This window comes from Ahaetulla prasina, chromosome 4 (assembly GCF_028640845.1).
Source record: "Ahaetulla prasina isolate Xishuangbanna chromosome 4, ASM2864084v1, whole genome shotgun sequence".
Lineage (NCBI taxonomy): Eukaryota > Metazoa > Chordata > Lepidosauria > Squamata > Colubridae > Ahaetulla > Ahaetulla prasina.
The window spans coordinates 89,565,595-89,582,774 of record NC_080542.1 but is presented as its reverse complement, the minus strand read 5'-3'; the positions used below and the strand labels follow the sequence as shown (position 1 = coordinate 89,582,774).

Sequence of the window (17,180 nt, the reverse complement as noted above, 5' to 3'; positions counted from 1 at the left end):
TACAAATTGAAACACACTCTTTAGAGAAAAAACCAGTGAATGGGAAAAAACTCAGATTCTTGTGACTTGTCCCTCATGACTTTTTTCCCCCTGTAAATGCCCCTTCCTGGTTTTGTTTTGTTTTGTTTTGTTTTGAATATTGCAAGCAAATGTGGTTTGGGAATTTCATGCTTGCTGAACATCAACTTCTGACCACTATTCAATATTAAACCAGAGAAGGAAAATACAGTATTGGTTTTCTTTCTGAAGAAGATAAAGTTTGCTGGCTATAGAATTTAATACATATATACACTGCAAAAGATTCATGAATTTAATATTAAATATTTAATATTTGGTCTAAAATTTGAACAGTTGTGAATATTCAACAATATACCAAATATTTCTATATGCATATGAATTATGCACAATGTAACAGCAGTAGTTAATAATAATAATAGCAGAAACTTGTTTGTAAAATGATCTTAGAGAAACACAATGCATAAATATAATGAAATAATCTGGTACATTTTATTTTTCTTTATTTTAAGTTTTATGTTAAGTTTCCATCACCTTTATTAAATACTTTTACAAGATACTTTAATTGCTTCCAAAAACATCCTCAAATATATTAACAACTCATAATTTTATTTGATGAGCTTCTTCTCTACCCCATCAGAGAAAGCCCATTTTTACAATTTATAAGACACAATTGTGTAGCAAAGTATTACATATTCAAGAATACAGGCAATGTTGTTAATCTTAAACCCAGAAAATATGAAGCCTGTTTTTATCAGACAAGAAGCATATAGTACTGGGTGTAGGATTATAGCTACTATATCAATGACATTGATGCAAATTACTATAATCTGCTATGACCAGCCATTGAGATACAATAATCTCTAATACAAAAATTTAAAAAAAGGCCAGATATTATCCCAATGAAACATTCATCTTGCCTATCTTTATGACTACTGAGGAAAGATGGCTTGGTAAATGTGATAGTATAAGAAAGTAACTACCTGAAACATTAAAAATATAATACCCGTTAAATTAGCTCAACTGGCAACATTCTGAAAGATGTTATTTGCATGTCCCTATAAGGTTCTTTTTAAAAAAATATTGCATAGCTGCTAGATTATGCATTTTCCAAATTACTGCACTAATATTTACAAGCAGAAAAAATTTATTATGCAGAAATGAGAAAAGATTATGGATTTCAATAACTTTAATTGGAACAAGAATATTAATTCAGAATTAGCCTTGATTGCATTTGTTCTTTGGGCTGAACTGTGACAAAGCTTTACTTATAAAATTTTCAAAGATTCAAAGAAATAACATTGCATTATTTTCCATAAAAAATGTGAACAGCATATTGGATAAAGAATCTCTATATCTCATAGTTTGTCTTCTCCTTTACTGTGGAAAAAAAAGAATAGGTGATTCCAACTCTAAAATGGCATCTTCCTTGTATAATGTTCCAGACTGATGTAGAGCATACAGTTTCTGTTCAATTCTGTTTCTGTACACTGCTTTGAAAAAAAACGGAGTTAACTTTGGCCTATAAATATAAAATATCTTTGAAGTTTATGGGAGAGAATTTTTCCAGAATGTGCAGCATTTTCAAATCCCTATGTTGTTACATGAGCATTTGGTACACTGAGGTTCCTGCTTTGTATCATATTCCATGCTTGTTCCATCTTCTTCTTTCCCACTCCAAAACGAACATAAATTTACTTTCAGATTAACTTCTAATGATGGAACTTCACATCTATTACTTCTGGTGAGCAGTGTAAGAAACTACAAAAGATTTACAAACATATAATTATATTTCTGGAGAGTAAAATGCATTTTCTAAATCACAGCAGTATCAATCAGGGCATCTGATATTCAGGTATTTAACATAATTATAATTAATTAATTATCTTGAATGTATTCTTTAATATAAGAGAAATAATTACTTTCACTTCAGCATATGAATGATATCTTTGATCACAGTTTCTTTATTTGTATGTAGTCTATTCTCAAAGGATCTGATCTGGACAGATAACAATCAAGATTAGTATAAGATATTTCCATATGTAATATAAAGAAAATAAAGTCAACCCACCTTTCCTCAAACATGTTCTACTCCTATGTTAAATGAAATAAGTAGATCTTAATTGCACTTCTGAAACTAAGAAGAAAATAACAGACCTGATCTCCACTGAGAGGAAATTTCTAAGCATAAAGGTTAAAATAGGAAATGTCTACCGTGTTTCCCTGAAAAAAAACGACCGTGTTATATTTTTTTGAACTCCGAAATAAGGGCTTGGCCTTATTATCGTTCGTGTGTGTGTGTGTGTGTGTGTGTGTGTGTGTGTGTGTGTGTGTCTTATTATTCTGGAGGTGCAGAAGGCAGCGAGCATGGCCTCCTCATGGCTGCTGGTGTGTTGTGCAACACAGCTGCTCATCAGTTGTTCGCCAGGGCAACCAAAGGTGGGAATCTCCCCAGCATTCTTGGCACTCGCCTGCTTCCCATCCATCCATCCATTCATCCATCCATCCATCCATCCCCCTCGCCTGCAAACTCCTGCTCCATTCCCGCCTCTCCACCGGGCAACCCCCAGGAGCCCCAGATGCCCACAGCCTGTGCCTGCTCGGCTCCCTTTTCCACAACGCCCAGCTCTTTATCTGGGGGTGGTCATGGCAGGTGGGGTGGGAGAGAAGTGAGACACGTGGAATGAGACAGGGATCTCTCCTCTTGCCATCTCTTCTCCCCCCCTCACCAGGGACCAGGGAAATGCAAGATCTGCATCTTACCTGCCTTCCAGCTCTGTCACATGTCTCACCACTGTGTTGAGGGAAGCACATTGTGCAGTAAAAAAACCCTTCTTGTGAGTTCAGTCAGACTTCTCAAACTTGTGAGAGGTTTTTTTTTAACCATACAACGTGCTTCCCTCCACACAACAGCAAGACACATGACGGAGCTGGAAGGCAGGTAAGACATATGCCCCAATGGCAACAGCAGCCTGACTGCTTCCTTTCCCCACCGTCTCTTTACCAAGGGGGGTGGTAGGTGGGATGGGGGAGAAATGAGACAAGTGGAACAAGAAGGGGCTTGTTCCTCTTGCTGTCTCTTCTCCCCCGCCCTCACGAGGCATGGCAGGGCTTCCTGCTCCTGCCCCAATTGGATGCAATTTGGGGGTGACAGGTGGAGGGAGTGGGGCCAGGGAGACATGAGATGCATAAAGGGACATCCCATAAAAAAAGGATGGAAATCCATACACCTGGAACATCGGAAGAAGCCCTGCAAGGAGACACCGCTGTCGGAAATGTGCAGGAAATCTCCCACACCTGCAGATCATCCTTTCAAAGAGGAGTTTCACCAGGATGAAGAGGTGGCTGGAGGTGATGTTTGCGCTGGGTTGGGCTTTCTTCGCGAGGGGAGGGGGATAATCGGGGGAGAGATTTGGAAGCCTGGGCTTCTCAAATTTCTCCAGCGAAGCTTTGCTCCTGAAAGCCTGAGGCCACTTCTCTGCTTGAGCTCCGCCAGAGCTTGATTCTGGGAGAGACCCTTGGGCAGCCAAAGGGGAGCTGAGGGCAAGGCGAAGCTGATTGCTTCCCATTTGCCTTCTCTCCCAAAAGCACTCCTTCGGCGCAGTCAGTTCTGCAGTAGAAGACTCTCTCCTCACACTGGCCTTCCGAAGGGTACTGTAGAAGCAGCTATCCAATTTTTTTTACCCTTATTTCATCCCAATCCACTGGGACATTGCTTGGCCTCCTGCTGCTTTTGTGGCTGCAATTGATGGCAAAAGCAGCCGGGCTTGCTGGAGGCACTAGCCAGAGTGGCACCCACGAGACAGCTGTTCTGTGGATGGAATTGCCTGCTGTTACTGTCACCGTTAGGTAAGGAGGGTGTGAGGCGCGTAGGGTGCATCGCTTGGCCTCTGGCTTCTTTTGCAGCCACGATTGGCTGCAAAAGTGATCACGCTTGCTGGAGGCGGCAGCCTGAGTGGCACCTGTGAATCAGCTGTTTTGTGAATGGTGGCTGGAGTGGCTCAGCTGATCCGATTAAGGGGCCGAGAAGCCCTGAGGTGACCGGGAAGGGAAGGGCTGCTGTTGTGGCTCCACCCCCACCCCAGGCCTGGTTCCATGCCAGAAAGTGACTCAGAGTGAGGGGGAAGGACCGTCAGGGCTCCCTTCTGCAGGGCTGGCCTCTCTGACTCAGCTCCAGAAGCCAGAGGCAGGCCAGGTGGAGGAGATGATGAGGCCTCTCCCGTATCTCCCCCCCGCCTAGGAAATGCTTCCAGACCCAGCTGTGAACAATCAGCCCTGGTTAGATCCCAGGTTTCGTAGACAAGAGAGGTGAGAACAATAGAAGCAGGGGTGGGGCAGGCCTAGAAAGTGCTGAGTCACGGAGCCACACCCCACAGGGTATAAAAGCAGGAGGGGCTGCTATACTACTTCGTGACGAACAAATCAACTGACTGGAGAAAACTTGACTGAACTACCTGACTGGGCCTGAATTGCTGTTTGCTTCTGACTTCCTGGTTGCTCTGGTAACGAGTTCTGCAACGCTGGCATCAAAGAGATAAAGAAACCCTTGGCAGATGAACACTGGTTTGCTGCCAGAGCTGATAGTTGCCGTGGACTAAATTGCTGGCTAATTGAGTCAGTTTGCGTGCCTCCCAGACTGAGGTGGGGGACAGAACAGCTGCCTTATGTCCTGGTCACACCCACCCCTTCACTATGGCTCATTTTCAGAGGAGGGCGTATATTTAGCCCCCCCCCCAAAAAAAATCAGGCTTGGCCTTATTTTTGGGACATGTCAAATTTTCAGGGAAACACAGTACTTCTGAATTAATTATGTCTTTTTGCACTATAAGTACTGGAACCCTATGGGGATATGCGTATGTTTCAAGGTGATATAGAAAGTTCCAGTAATTTGGTTGTTACAACCCTAAGAAGTAAATTTGTTTATTTAGTCAAACTTTTGGTTGTCTTAATTGCAAACACAACCTTTGACTAAGTAAAAGAAACTGACTGAATATAGCTGTATATGTTTAGATATCTATTATTTCTATATTTAAGGGTAGATAATTCTAGTAAATTAGGTAAAAACATGTAAAAAAGGCATTGGTTACAGATAATCTGCCATATATTAGTTAGGACTGCCATCGTATTTTTTTAAATACACCACTAATATAATATTACAATGTAGTAACAATACAAAATTCCATTAAAATATCAATAGTAGAAAATTCTTTCAAGATTATTTGTTTTTTTGTTCATCTCTCTCCTGTCTTTTTTATGTTTATAAATTAGTCAAGGTGGTATATATACATAATGTTCCTTTCTATTGTTTTATCCACAATCCTGTGAAATGAGTTGGGCTGAGAGAGTGACTGGGTCAAAGTCACCCTACACAGCTTTTGTGCTTAAGGTTCCTGGTTTCTGTTTGGTGCCTTAACCAGTAAACTAAATCAGCTCTTTTTTGTGGCAGCATCAATAGTTTACATCTCTAACTCTATGTTTTTGTTGCCACTGGATATAAAAACCATAATAGTAAATAATATCAGTGAAACAAGAGTTTTTTTCTCCTTCTCTTTTGATGAGACTTTGGAAAAAGTGCAAAGAAAAGCAATTAAGATGATTAAGAGACAAAAACATGTGAGAAAAGTTGTAGGAATTGGGTGTGGCCGGTCTAGAGAAAGGAAGGAATAGGGGTGCCATGATAGCAGTATTCCAGTATTTGAGGGGCTGCCACAAAGAAGAGATGGTCAATTTATTTACCAAAGTACTAGAAGGCAAGATAAGAAACAATGGATGGAAACTAATCAAGGACAGAAAAAAACTGGAATTAAGGAGAAACTTCTTAACAATGAGAACAATTAACCCGTGGAACTACATGCCTTCAGAAATTGTAGATGCTTCATCACTGGAGGTTTTTAAGAAGACTGGACAGCCTACCTGTCTGAAATGGTACAGAGTTGGACAAGAAGACCTCCAAGGTTTCTTCCAGCTCAATTCTGATTTTAAGGCTTAAACCATGGCAATCAAAACATCCATGTGATACATATGTGGCTTTTTTATATCCAATTACCTATCTAGGAGATACACAATGTAATTACAGAGTCTACAGTTAAAAGGGATGCTATCCTAAAATAAAATTGTATCTGAATTGAAACTTTTTTTTACATAACTACTGTACCAGAAACAGCAGCAGGTATTCAAAATAGGAATTTCTCATTTCTTCAGAGTGTAAGTTTTCAAATTAAAAAAAGAGAAATTTGTTTTTCAATATGACAGTGATCCCAACAAGGAAAATTAATTAAATCATGGAAAAGATCTTAGCGATTACAAATCAGTTCTGAATAGGCTAATTGATATCACTCAGACAAAATCTCTATTGTAAGACATTCTTTAAAAAAGCGACTGGCATAAGGAATTTATGACAATGAAATACAGTGTATCCATTGTTTATATACACTTTGTGTACCATTACAAACAGAACAATATACTTGACCTAACAAAGTTCATTTACTGACTGTTCGAAGTTACAACGGCATTGAAAAAAAGTGACTTTTGACCATTTTTTACACTTACATTGCAGCATTCCCATAGTCACAAGAACAAAATTCAGATGCTTGGGAACTGACTCATGACAATTGCAGTATCCTAGGATCACTTTTTGTGACTTTTTGACAAGCAAAGTCAATGGGGAAGCCAGATTCATTTAACAACCAAGTTACTAACTTAACAATTGGAGTGATTCCCTTAACAATTGTGGCAAGAAAGGTTATAAAATAGGGCAAAACTCACTTAACTAATGTTTAATTTAGCAACAGAAATATTGTAGTTGTAAGTTGAGGACTACCTGTAAATCAAAAGAGAGCTAATAAAAGGTAAAGGTTCCTCTCACACATATGTACTAGTCATTCCTGACTCTAAGGGGTGGTGTTCATCTTCGTTTCAAAGCCGAAGAGCCAGCACTGTCCGAAGACGTCTCCGTGGTCATGTGGCCGGCATGACTCAATGCCAAAGGCACACGAACGCTGTTACCTTCCCACCAAAGTAGGAAAAGTATTTTTCTACTTGCATTTTTTATGTGCTTTCGAACTGCTAGGTTGGCAGAAGCTGGGACAAGTAACAGGAGTTCACCCTGTTACGTGGCACTAGGGATTCGAACCCTGAACTGCCGACCTTTCGATCGACAAGCTCAGCTAATAGTAGCTCAATTATTAATCCACATTACATTAAAAAGAGTAAGAAGATAACTCTTACATTTAAAAACAGCAAACTTGGTGATTAATCTGAAGGATGCTCAGGACAAGATCTATTTACTTCAAACCATTCATCTATGCACCTAAGGAATGACAAAAGGGAAAAAAATTCAGGCTTAAATATGAGGACAAATTACTTATAATAATTTTTAAATTTTGTTAAAATTGACAATAGAAAATGTCAATTATAAGGCACTGATTTCCAAATGAATATTTTGCTATTGTTGAATGGATTAATGAATGAAAAGTCATTTATTTATACAGTTTTCCTAATGATATATAAACATTAGGAAAACTGTATAAATAAATGACTTTTCATAAATTAATTTTTTAAAAAAATAAATAAAATAATATGTTGTATTTCATGCATTCATAAATAGCCATGTTTCACTGAATAAGTTTTGTGGGCCTTAATGCCTAATCCAATTCAAGTAGTCCTTGATTTACAACCACAATTGAGAATGGAAATTTGTTTCTAAATCATTGTAGCAATTAAATCAAGTCATCACGTGACCGAACAATGTTAGGAACATTTTTATGATGATCTTTAACCAAATCACACAATAATTTATGTATTTATTTATATCCTACCTTCATTATTTTTAAAATAACTCAAGGTGGCGAACATATCCAATGCATCCTCCTCCTCCTATTTTCATGTGGTCGTAAGTGTGTAGCAGTATTTTTGCCAGAAAATGGCAAAAAGTCACAAAATGTAATCATGTGACTGCATATCAATGCAACTGCAAGCCAGTTGCCAACCACCCAAAATCATTAACATGATTGTGGGGATGGTATGGCAATCAGAAGTTTTTGAGTCTCTTGAAACTTTGAATGGCCATTAAGTAACCAGTCTTAAGTTGAGGACTAAGTGCAAAGTAGGGCAAGGCAAGACCTGTAATCCACCCACCACCCCAACCTGCAACCTTTTTCTTGAAGTCCCATGAACTTCCCGAGATCACTTGCAGAACTTGAGCAGCAAACTACTAAAAGGAAGCACAGTTCCTGATGGGAAATAAAAAGGTAGAACCGCACACTCTTGGTGAAGCATCAATGTTCTGTTCACTGTAGTTCACTGTAGTTCACTTCTGTCTACTGGAGTCTAATGAGTCCATCACTCATTGAGATGTTGCTCATGCTTCAGACATGTGTTGTATATGCAGCCACCAATATTTTAAAACTACTACTGCAATCAAATGAGAAAGCAAGCATCTTCTCCTTTAAGACTTGTATTAAGTTTTTAATTAACTTGCATTAATTTTTAAGATGAAGTTGGATAACCATTTGTCTGAATTGTTTCAGGGTAGGGTTTCCTGCCTGGGCAGGGGGTTGGACTAGAAGACTTCCAAGGTTCCTTCTAACTCTGTTATTATTATATTTATTTTTTAAAAAATTCAGTTGTGCTAGGGAGAAGGAGAGGGGGAGGGAGAGAATAAATCTTCTGAATTGTTTCAAATACATATATGATCGCCAAGAAAATGGGACAAATAAAAATATTTTTGAAACAAATGTGTCAATATTTACATAGGTAAACCTTTACAATTTTTACTTTACAGTATCTTTCTGCATTATATGATCAGGTATCAAAAAAGACATAATTATGTTTGAACTGAAACATTAAATATACCAATGCCGGATAGCTCAGGCTGGTAAGGCCTGTTATTAAGAACACAAAGCCTGCAATTACTGCAGGTTCAAGTCCGGCCCAAGGTTGACTCAGCCTTCCATCCTTTATAAGGTAGGTAAAATGAGGACCCAGATTGTTGGGGGGGCAATAAGTTGACTTTGTAAAAATATACAAATAGAATGAGACTATTGCCTTATACACTGTAAGCCGCCCTGAGTCTTCGGAGAAGGGCGGGGTATAAATGTAAACAAAAAAAAAAAAAAAAAAACCAATGCAACAGAAACTGCATGATCATAATTGTAGGAGTTAACTTTGACAGTTCATTTAATGCAGGCATAGTTAGAAAAAAAATAACATACAGCCACAAACCAACAGAACATTTAAACCTCCCTTCTATTCTTATCTGTCTGAAAAATCTGGAGTTACTCCATAAATTATGTAGAAGGGATAATATGGAAGCAGATAAAAGGAAAGACATGGTAGATATGGTGGATTAGAGGTATGCCTACCTGCCTCTAAACGTAGTCTAAAAATTAGTTCTTGAATTATATTTCATATGCACTCACCCTTTATGATATATGCATAAACAAGGCAATCGTGCTATTGTATCCCCTTGCTGCAGTTCCTCCAAGCATATTGCACATTCTCCAGCATCTTTACTCAGAACATCCTCTGAAGAAAGAGAAAAATTAATAGACACAATAATTATATTTTTTGTTAATGATACTGTTTTTTTTAAATGAAATGGTTCATGTTTGAAACCTAATGATGTTATTCACAAAGTTATAGTGCAATTTGGTTTACAATAAACATAATACTTCACATGCTTACAGCTAATAAAACAATAACAAAGACATTAGCAAGATGATTTTGTGAATGGAACACTCTTTGTTCAGCGAATCCACCATATGTTCTTCAAGGACATTGCATTCCATTTCAGCAGCAAAAAACTGTTTGCATTCCATTGTCATGATTACTTTCAATTTCACAGGAGATATTTTATTTATTATTTTATTTAGTTAGAAAATGTTACTGTCTATTCACACATGGCGACTCAAGGCAGTTACAGGAATATAAAAACATCATATATAAATAATAAAACTAGTAGAAAAAAGAATCAAATGATAAATTAATAAAATAATATAATAGCCCCCCACTTCGGCTAAACACTTCAAACAAGCCATTTAATGAGCTTCAACCCACTCTGGGTTCCCCAGGCCCACTGGCAGAATCGGTCTTTATTGCCTTCCAAAAGAATGTTAGAGTATGATGGATAGATATAGAATACATCTTAATATCAGATTTGTTTTAGTAAAAGCTAAAAAATAGAGCTAGAAATTAAAAATTGGGAAAATGTTATTATGCATACTGTTATATGATAGAACAGTGATGGTGAACCTTTTCAGTACCGAGTGCTGAAAAGGGAGTGTGTGCTTGTCTGGCCCACAACCCGGAAGAGAAGCTGCCCAGAGCGAATGTATGGGCCCAAAAATGAACTTCCGGATTCCGCATGCATATGTGTGCCAGCCAGCTTTTCTTCCGGGTTTCTGTTACGCATGCACACAGGACAATCAACTGGCCAGTGCACATGCTCACGCAGGAGAACGGAAGACCAGCTCTTTCAGTTTTCAGCAGTGCCGCATGCACAAAGGCCAGCTGACGGTCAAGTGTGCATGCGCCAGAAACCCAGAAGAGGAATGGGCGATGCCACATATGCCAGGCAACATGGCTCCGCATGCCACTTTGGGCACGCGTGCCATAAGTTCGCCATCATGGTGATAGAAGCTATAATAGTTAATACGTATAAGTAACTGTTAGAAGCAGGGATAGGTTCTAAATTTTTTTACTACTGGTTCTCTGGGCGTGGCTTGTTTGGTGGGCGTGGCTTGGTGGTCATGTGACTGGCTGAGCATGGCTTGGTGGTCATGTGACTGGGAGGGTGTGGCCAACTTGATGTCATTCACGTCAAAGGTTAGGGTTAGGGTGCCTGACCTCTCCTTGCCTCAAAGGTCTCAACGAGATACAATTTTCCTGTCTATTTATTTACATACTGAACATCCAAAATATACTATTTAATCCTATGTATATATGCCGTACGTGTACATACATATTACATTGTATAGTGTATATAGGCACACAAAAAGATATATTATCTACACACACACACACACATACACACACACACACACACACACACACTTCTTCTAAAACTATTCACATTCAATCTCACTTATTACATTTGGAAAAACACACCCAGAGTCCACTTTCTGTCACACATTTAACATTTAACTTATAACCTCTGTACATTTAGAACATTACACATACCTTCAGATGTTCTTCCCTAATTTGCACATGACTATTAGAGCCAGGAGAGATCATGGATTGAGTAAAATGTGGTAAAACTCACTTAACAACACTCCTGCTTAGCAACCAGAATTTTGGACTCAATTGTAGTCATAAATCAAGGACTATCTCTGCCTTCCTCTGCATGGCAACTTTGTCCTAATAAACTCCTTCTCCTTTCTGGCAATTTTCCTCTCTGTTAGAGACACCAAAATAATCCAGATGATGTAAGGTTTCCTGCTGGAGCAGGGGGTTGGACTAGATGACCTCCAAGGTCCCTTCCCGCCCTAGACTGCTGTCCTGTTTCATAGCGTCTTCTGAAGCCACGTCTAGTGCCAGGATTTGTGGTCCTTCCTTCCTCTTCTCTCTCTCTCTTTCTCCCTCCCTCCCTTCCACCTTCCTTCTTCTCTCTCTCTGTCTCTCTTCTCTCTCTCCCTCTTTCCTTCTTTGTCTTTGTCTTTGACTCTTTCCCTCTGTCTCTCTCTCTCTGTCTCTCTCTCTCTCCCTCCCCTCCCTCCCTTTCCTCCTGAAATGCCAGCAAAATCCACCACTTCACTCCAAAAGTAGTCTAGGGCAGGGGTCTCCAACCCTGGCAACTTTTAGTCTTGTGGACTTCAACTCCCAGAGTTCCTCAGCCAGCAAAGCTGGCTCTCTCTCTCCCACGTCGCTTCTCGGCCTGAGCAACAAAGCCCCTCCACCCCGGACCTTCGGTCTCCGCAGCCCTCTGGGTCACTTGATCCAGCCAACAGCCCCTCCAACTGCTGCTGTGCCCCCCTGGAATTTCACTTGAGAGCCAAGGACCGGGGAAGGCAGTTCCATTCCCCACCAGAGAGGCGAAAGGCAGACCTTACCCAGCCACCAAGTACAGCACTTGGTAGGTAGGTAACCCCTGCCCCCAAAGGGCTACATCAGCCTCCCCTCCGACACTCCTTTCATCTGTTTTGGGGGCCGATTTCACAGTGAGGACCCCCACACCCATACTTTTGAAACCTCAGAAGGCCCACTCTCAGGGCAGCACAGTCCAGAAAACCACCCAGCCCCTACAGCACACAAGCACAGCCAAATAACCTCGGGAAGGGAGCAGATGTGCTAAGGGCTCCCATGACAAATCGCTGGATCCTGTCAGGAGAAGGAAGGACAGGTGGGAGGGCGCTGGGGGGGTGCTGTCCAGACAGGTCAAGTGCAGGACCAGATATTAAATGAGGAACCATCTGCGCTTGGAAGAGGATCGCGAGGGGGGGAGACCAAATCCCACCCCATCCCGCTTCCCTTTTAACTTTCTGAGTTAAAAGAAAACACGTTTCTCTGTGTTTCCAATGAGGGTGGCTGACTTGGGATGGAAATATGGAGAAATGCCTGGCGAAGCAACTGCTTTTTCCTCTCCAATTTCTGTTGGCAGAGAGAAGGAAGAGGCAGAGGTGGCAGCGGAAGGCAACGAGCTGATCGCAGCTGGCGTGGTTACCCAGTGGGCTCCCTTCGTGTGGCTCACTTCAGCACTGCCAAACACACACACATGGAGGCCTCCTTTGAGAGGCTTCAGAGGCCAAGTCTTTTTTTTTTCTTTTCCCCCACCTGCAGCTACTTCCATGGCTTTGCGGCATGGAGGATGCCACCTCCCAAGGTTTGGGGAGGCAAGCGGGGCACATTAAAAGTAAAAGGGAAGCAGGATGGGGGGTGGCAAGCTGGCTACCAGGCCATTGGGAAGGTAGTGTGGAAGGCAGGCAAGCATGACAGGGCTTTGGGGCAGGGAGAAGCCTGCTAGCTCCTTCCCTGCAGTCCTGCCATACATGCCTGCCTTTCATGTGGCCTTCCACTTGCCTGACTTTGCAAGGTGGCTACCGGGACACCAGGAAGGCTGCATGGAAGCATGGAACAGCTTCGGGCAAGGGAGAAGCCTGCTAGCTCTTTTCCCGCAGCCCTGCCATGCCTGCCTGCCTTCCACCTGGCCTTCCGCTTGCTTGACTTCACAAGCTGGCAACTGGGATGCCGCGTGGAAGACAGGGAAGCATGACATGGCTATGGGCTGCGGGGAAGGGAGTAGGGGAGGCAGGCTGAGATGGCGAGTAGGGGGCAGGGGCAGCTAGGTAGGCCACGACTAGCAGGCTTAACTGGCAGCCAGATCAGGGCTGCTCAGTTGGGGTGCAGTGCTTCAGTCAGGCAAGCTGCAAGGACCCACAGTGAAGAGTGACTGGGCTGAGGGGGGCAGGGCGAGTGAGCGTCGGGCAGCTGAGGCAAGCAAGTAGAACTGGTTTGGGGGCATGGCCAGCCAGCAATTACTAGCAGTTCTCCAAACCAGCCCAAATTACCGCTACCGGTTCTCCCGAACTGGTGCGAACTGGTAGCAACTTAACTTCTTAACTTCGTTAGAAGTTAAGATTACTATTATGGAGGCTTAAAAAGGAAAAAATAAGGGATGATGGATACATAATACCTCTTAATATGGGAATTGTTTTATCAGAGGCTAGTATTAAGACACAGAAAGTAGAAGTTGGAAAAACACTATTTTATATAGTGCCACAAAATAGAATATATTATAATTACAATGTATATGTAAATCTGAGAAGCTGAGAGAATTCTTATGTATATTTAATATCATCGTTATCAAGATTTTGTATAAAGTAAATTGATCCAGACACTAAGGATTTTGAAGGAGAATATACACAAACACACACACACACACACAGTTTCAATCCGTTGCTCCCCATCCATCCCCTAACAGCCTCCAGGCACTGCGAGAGGGAGGACAGAGCATCACTTAACTCACCACTGGCTGAGACATACAGCTGAGTATCATCAGCATATTGACGATACCTCAGTCCATGGTGACGGATGATCTCACTCAACAGCTTCATATAAATGTTGAACAGGAACAGAGAGAGTACCAAGCCCTGTGGGGCCCTGCAAAGCAGTGGGGGAGGGCTGGATCTCTCACCTCCTATCAAGACTCACTGAAAATGGCTGCAGAGGAAGGAAGTGAACCAGGATAGCACAGGGCCTCCCACTCCCATCCCCCAAAGCCACTCCAGAAGAATACCAGGGTCGATGATATCGAAAGCCACCAAGAGATCAAGTAGACCAAGGATGGATGATCTTCCCCCATCCTGTTCCTTCCAGAGATCATCCAAAAGCAACACCAATGACATTTCTGTCCCGTATCCAGGCCTGAATCCTGACTGGTAGGGTTCTAGATAATCCATTTACACTAGAAACCGCTGGAACTGGCGCGCAACTACCTTCTCAATAACCTTCCCCAAAAAGGGAAGATTGGAGACAGATCGGAAATTATTCAACAGGGTGGAATCCAGTGATGGCTTCTTAAGAACAGGGCGGACCACAATCTCGTTAAAGTGCTGGGGCACTACCCCCTCCTGTAGGAATGTATTAATCACCACCAAAGTCCACCCACCTGTCACCTCCAGGGAAGCTTTCACAAGACAGGAGGGACATGGGTCTAAAACACAGGTACTTGCATGCATATTTCCTAGGATGCTGTTCACTTCCTCAGGAGCAACAGTGTCAAACCATTCCCAAATAACAGAGCAAGAACCTGACTCAGGGGCTTCCACCGGATCAGCAAGCATGCCAGCATCTAACTGGGAATGAAGTTGAGCGATTTTGTTTTCCAGAAAATCTGCAAATTCCTCAGCATGCTCCTTCAGGTGGACCTCAATCTCCTCCTTCTCCAGGAAGAAGTGGCTCACCTTAAAGGGTCGCTAGGTGACTATCTGCAGATGCAATTAGTGCATCTTTGCTGCACAAATTGCCACAAGACAGCTCTTTATAGCAGCTCTTACCCATGTTTGATTGAGTTTAATCAATTCCAGGTCATATAGGAACTGCTCCGACAAGAACACTAAATCAGGTGTATGACCACTATTCCTAGTTGGGCCCTGGATGACCTGGGACAGGTCCATGAAATCTTGGGTTACCTCTGCCTCGCCCCCAGGGATGGCAGGTTGAAATCCCCCAGAACTATAAGCCTGGAGAACTCCACCGTCAGCCCACGGTGAGGTCCAGAAGCCCGGGTAGGGAAGCTGCCATGCAGCAGGGAGGCTGGTATAGCAGTAGCAATCCCACCTGATCCCTTGAGGCCCACCTAAGGAAAAGGGTCTTACAGACAAGCACTTTTGAAGCAGTGCCCCTGGAGGCTGCTAGATTTTCTCTGATAAGAGCCACATCTCCTCCCCAGCCCTGAAGTCTAGACTGGTGCCATGCTTGATAATCCACTGGGCACATTTCTAAGAGGTTAACACTTCCCTTGGGCCCAGTCTGGTCTCGGTTACACAAGCCAGATCAGCCTTCTCTTCAACAATCAAACTGGCAATAAGACTAGCCTTATTGCAGGCTGATATGACATTTAAAAGCAGCAGCCTAAGACCAGGGCCACTATAGATCTGCTCACCAGATAAATGAAGCGAGTGCAAGGAGCCCCTATTAGGGCTTTCCTCTCATTTTCTTTGTGTGAAAGATTTGTTTGATTATACAAGTTTACAAAAAAAATGATCAAGAAATTGTTGAATTTATTATATACAGAAAATATAACTGAAGTAACAAATCGTGTATGTATAAGCTTTGCTCAACAGACCAACTTTTCTATTAAAATCAGAGGTAATTTTACTCTTGTATTTTATCTATTGGTTCGTCTTACATCAGAATAATTTCTTCTCATCATAGCTGATCTAGACTTACAACAATAGAGAAGATGAGAAAACATCTCCTGAAGGTCCCAAATCCTTTTATCATATCTTCATGAATTATAACAGTACAGGTAGTCTTTGACTTACAACAGTTCACTTAGTGATCGTTCAAAGTTACAACAGCAGTGAAAAAGTGACTTATGACCATTTTTCACACATATAACTGTTGCAATATCTCCATGGTCACATGATTTACATTCAGATGCTTGGCAACTCCTTCATATTTATGATGGTTACAGTGTCCCGGGGTCATCTTTTGCAACCTTCTGACAAGCAAAGTCAATGTTAAGCTTCACTTAACAACGGTGTTACTAACTTAACAACTATAGTGATTCACTTAACAAATGAGACAAGAAAAGTCATAGAACGGGGTAGAATTCATTTAACAAATTTCTCACTTAGCAACATAAATTTTGGGTTCATATGTCGAAGACTACCTGTATAAGAGAAATGGGGAAATGTGGAGAGCAGGAATCGAATTTAGGTTGAATTATGTGATTCAATTATATAATCATATACTTGTATTTATTAGTACAGACACAAGTACATGCAAACACTTTATTTATTTATAAATTTATATAACTTATTTATTATTTATAAATTTATATAACTTATTTATTTATAAATTTATATAACTTCTCCTGAGGCCTTTTATAAAGGAAACATGTTGCTCTCCTAAACTGCAACTATTAAGGAATGTGTCGATTCTGCAGTTACACTGAAGATTACCAGCATCTCTCTTATGCTACTTTCAATCCTACCAACTTTAATGTATATGTGTTCCTTTACTGCCATATGTATACTCAAGCTATCTTTGATTAATCTTCAATATCAGACCTGTCAAACTGGTGGCCCACAGGCCAGATGTGTCATGCACAGGCCACGCCCACACCAGTTCCACAAAGGCAAAAAATGTTGTGATACATCATGATAAGTTACATGACATGATCGACTTTGACCCCCCTGTTCTGTATAGTATCAATATAGCGTAACAATTTTTTGCTTTTGTCCTGCTTGGAAATAAGATCAATTATTTACTGTAATGTGCTAATTTGAACTTATAAATTCTCCAGTTTGTTGGTTCCTTGGTGAATTAATTCTGTCACAAAATATTTTAATATTTTCACTGTATTGTAATCACGAGCTAATGAAATTACCATAACATTTGAAGAAAAATGAAGTGAAAAAGTTATGTCTAACATAGTAGTAAACATAATGTGAGAAATCCAGATCACCTATAAATCTTCAGTTGACAAAACACTGTATATTTAC

At 41.2% G+C, this 17,180-nt stretch overlaps 1 protein-coding gene across 4 annotated transcripts in view; it reads right to left on the bottom strand.

The window, feature by feature from the left end:
* The window catches only part of ZNRF2 (zinc and ring finger 2), a 99,237-nt gene that overhangs the window by 18,678 nt on the left and 63,379 nt on the right, over positions 1-17,180 (bottom strand). Inside the window, exons 3-5 of one of the 4 annotated variants that reach the window (XM_058180698.1) lie at positions 9,435-9,540; positions 7,243-7,324; positions 306-1,776 (exon numbers count right to left, since the gene is read on the bottom strand). In XM_058180698.1, coding sequence (XP_058036681.1) covers positions 7,267-7,324; positions 9,435-9,540 — 164 coding nt within the window. In that variant the 3' untranslated portion in view covers positions 306-1,776; positions 7,243-7,266. Of the gene's footprint in view, positions 1-305; positions 1,777-7,242; positions 7,325-9,434; positions 9,541-17,180 lie in introns of those variants that run through there. The other 3 variants (XM_058180699.1, XM_058180700.1, XM_058180701.1) reach the window with 3 other exon arrangements.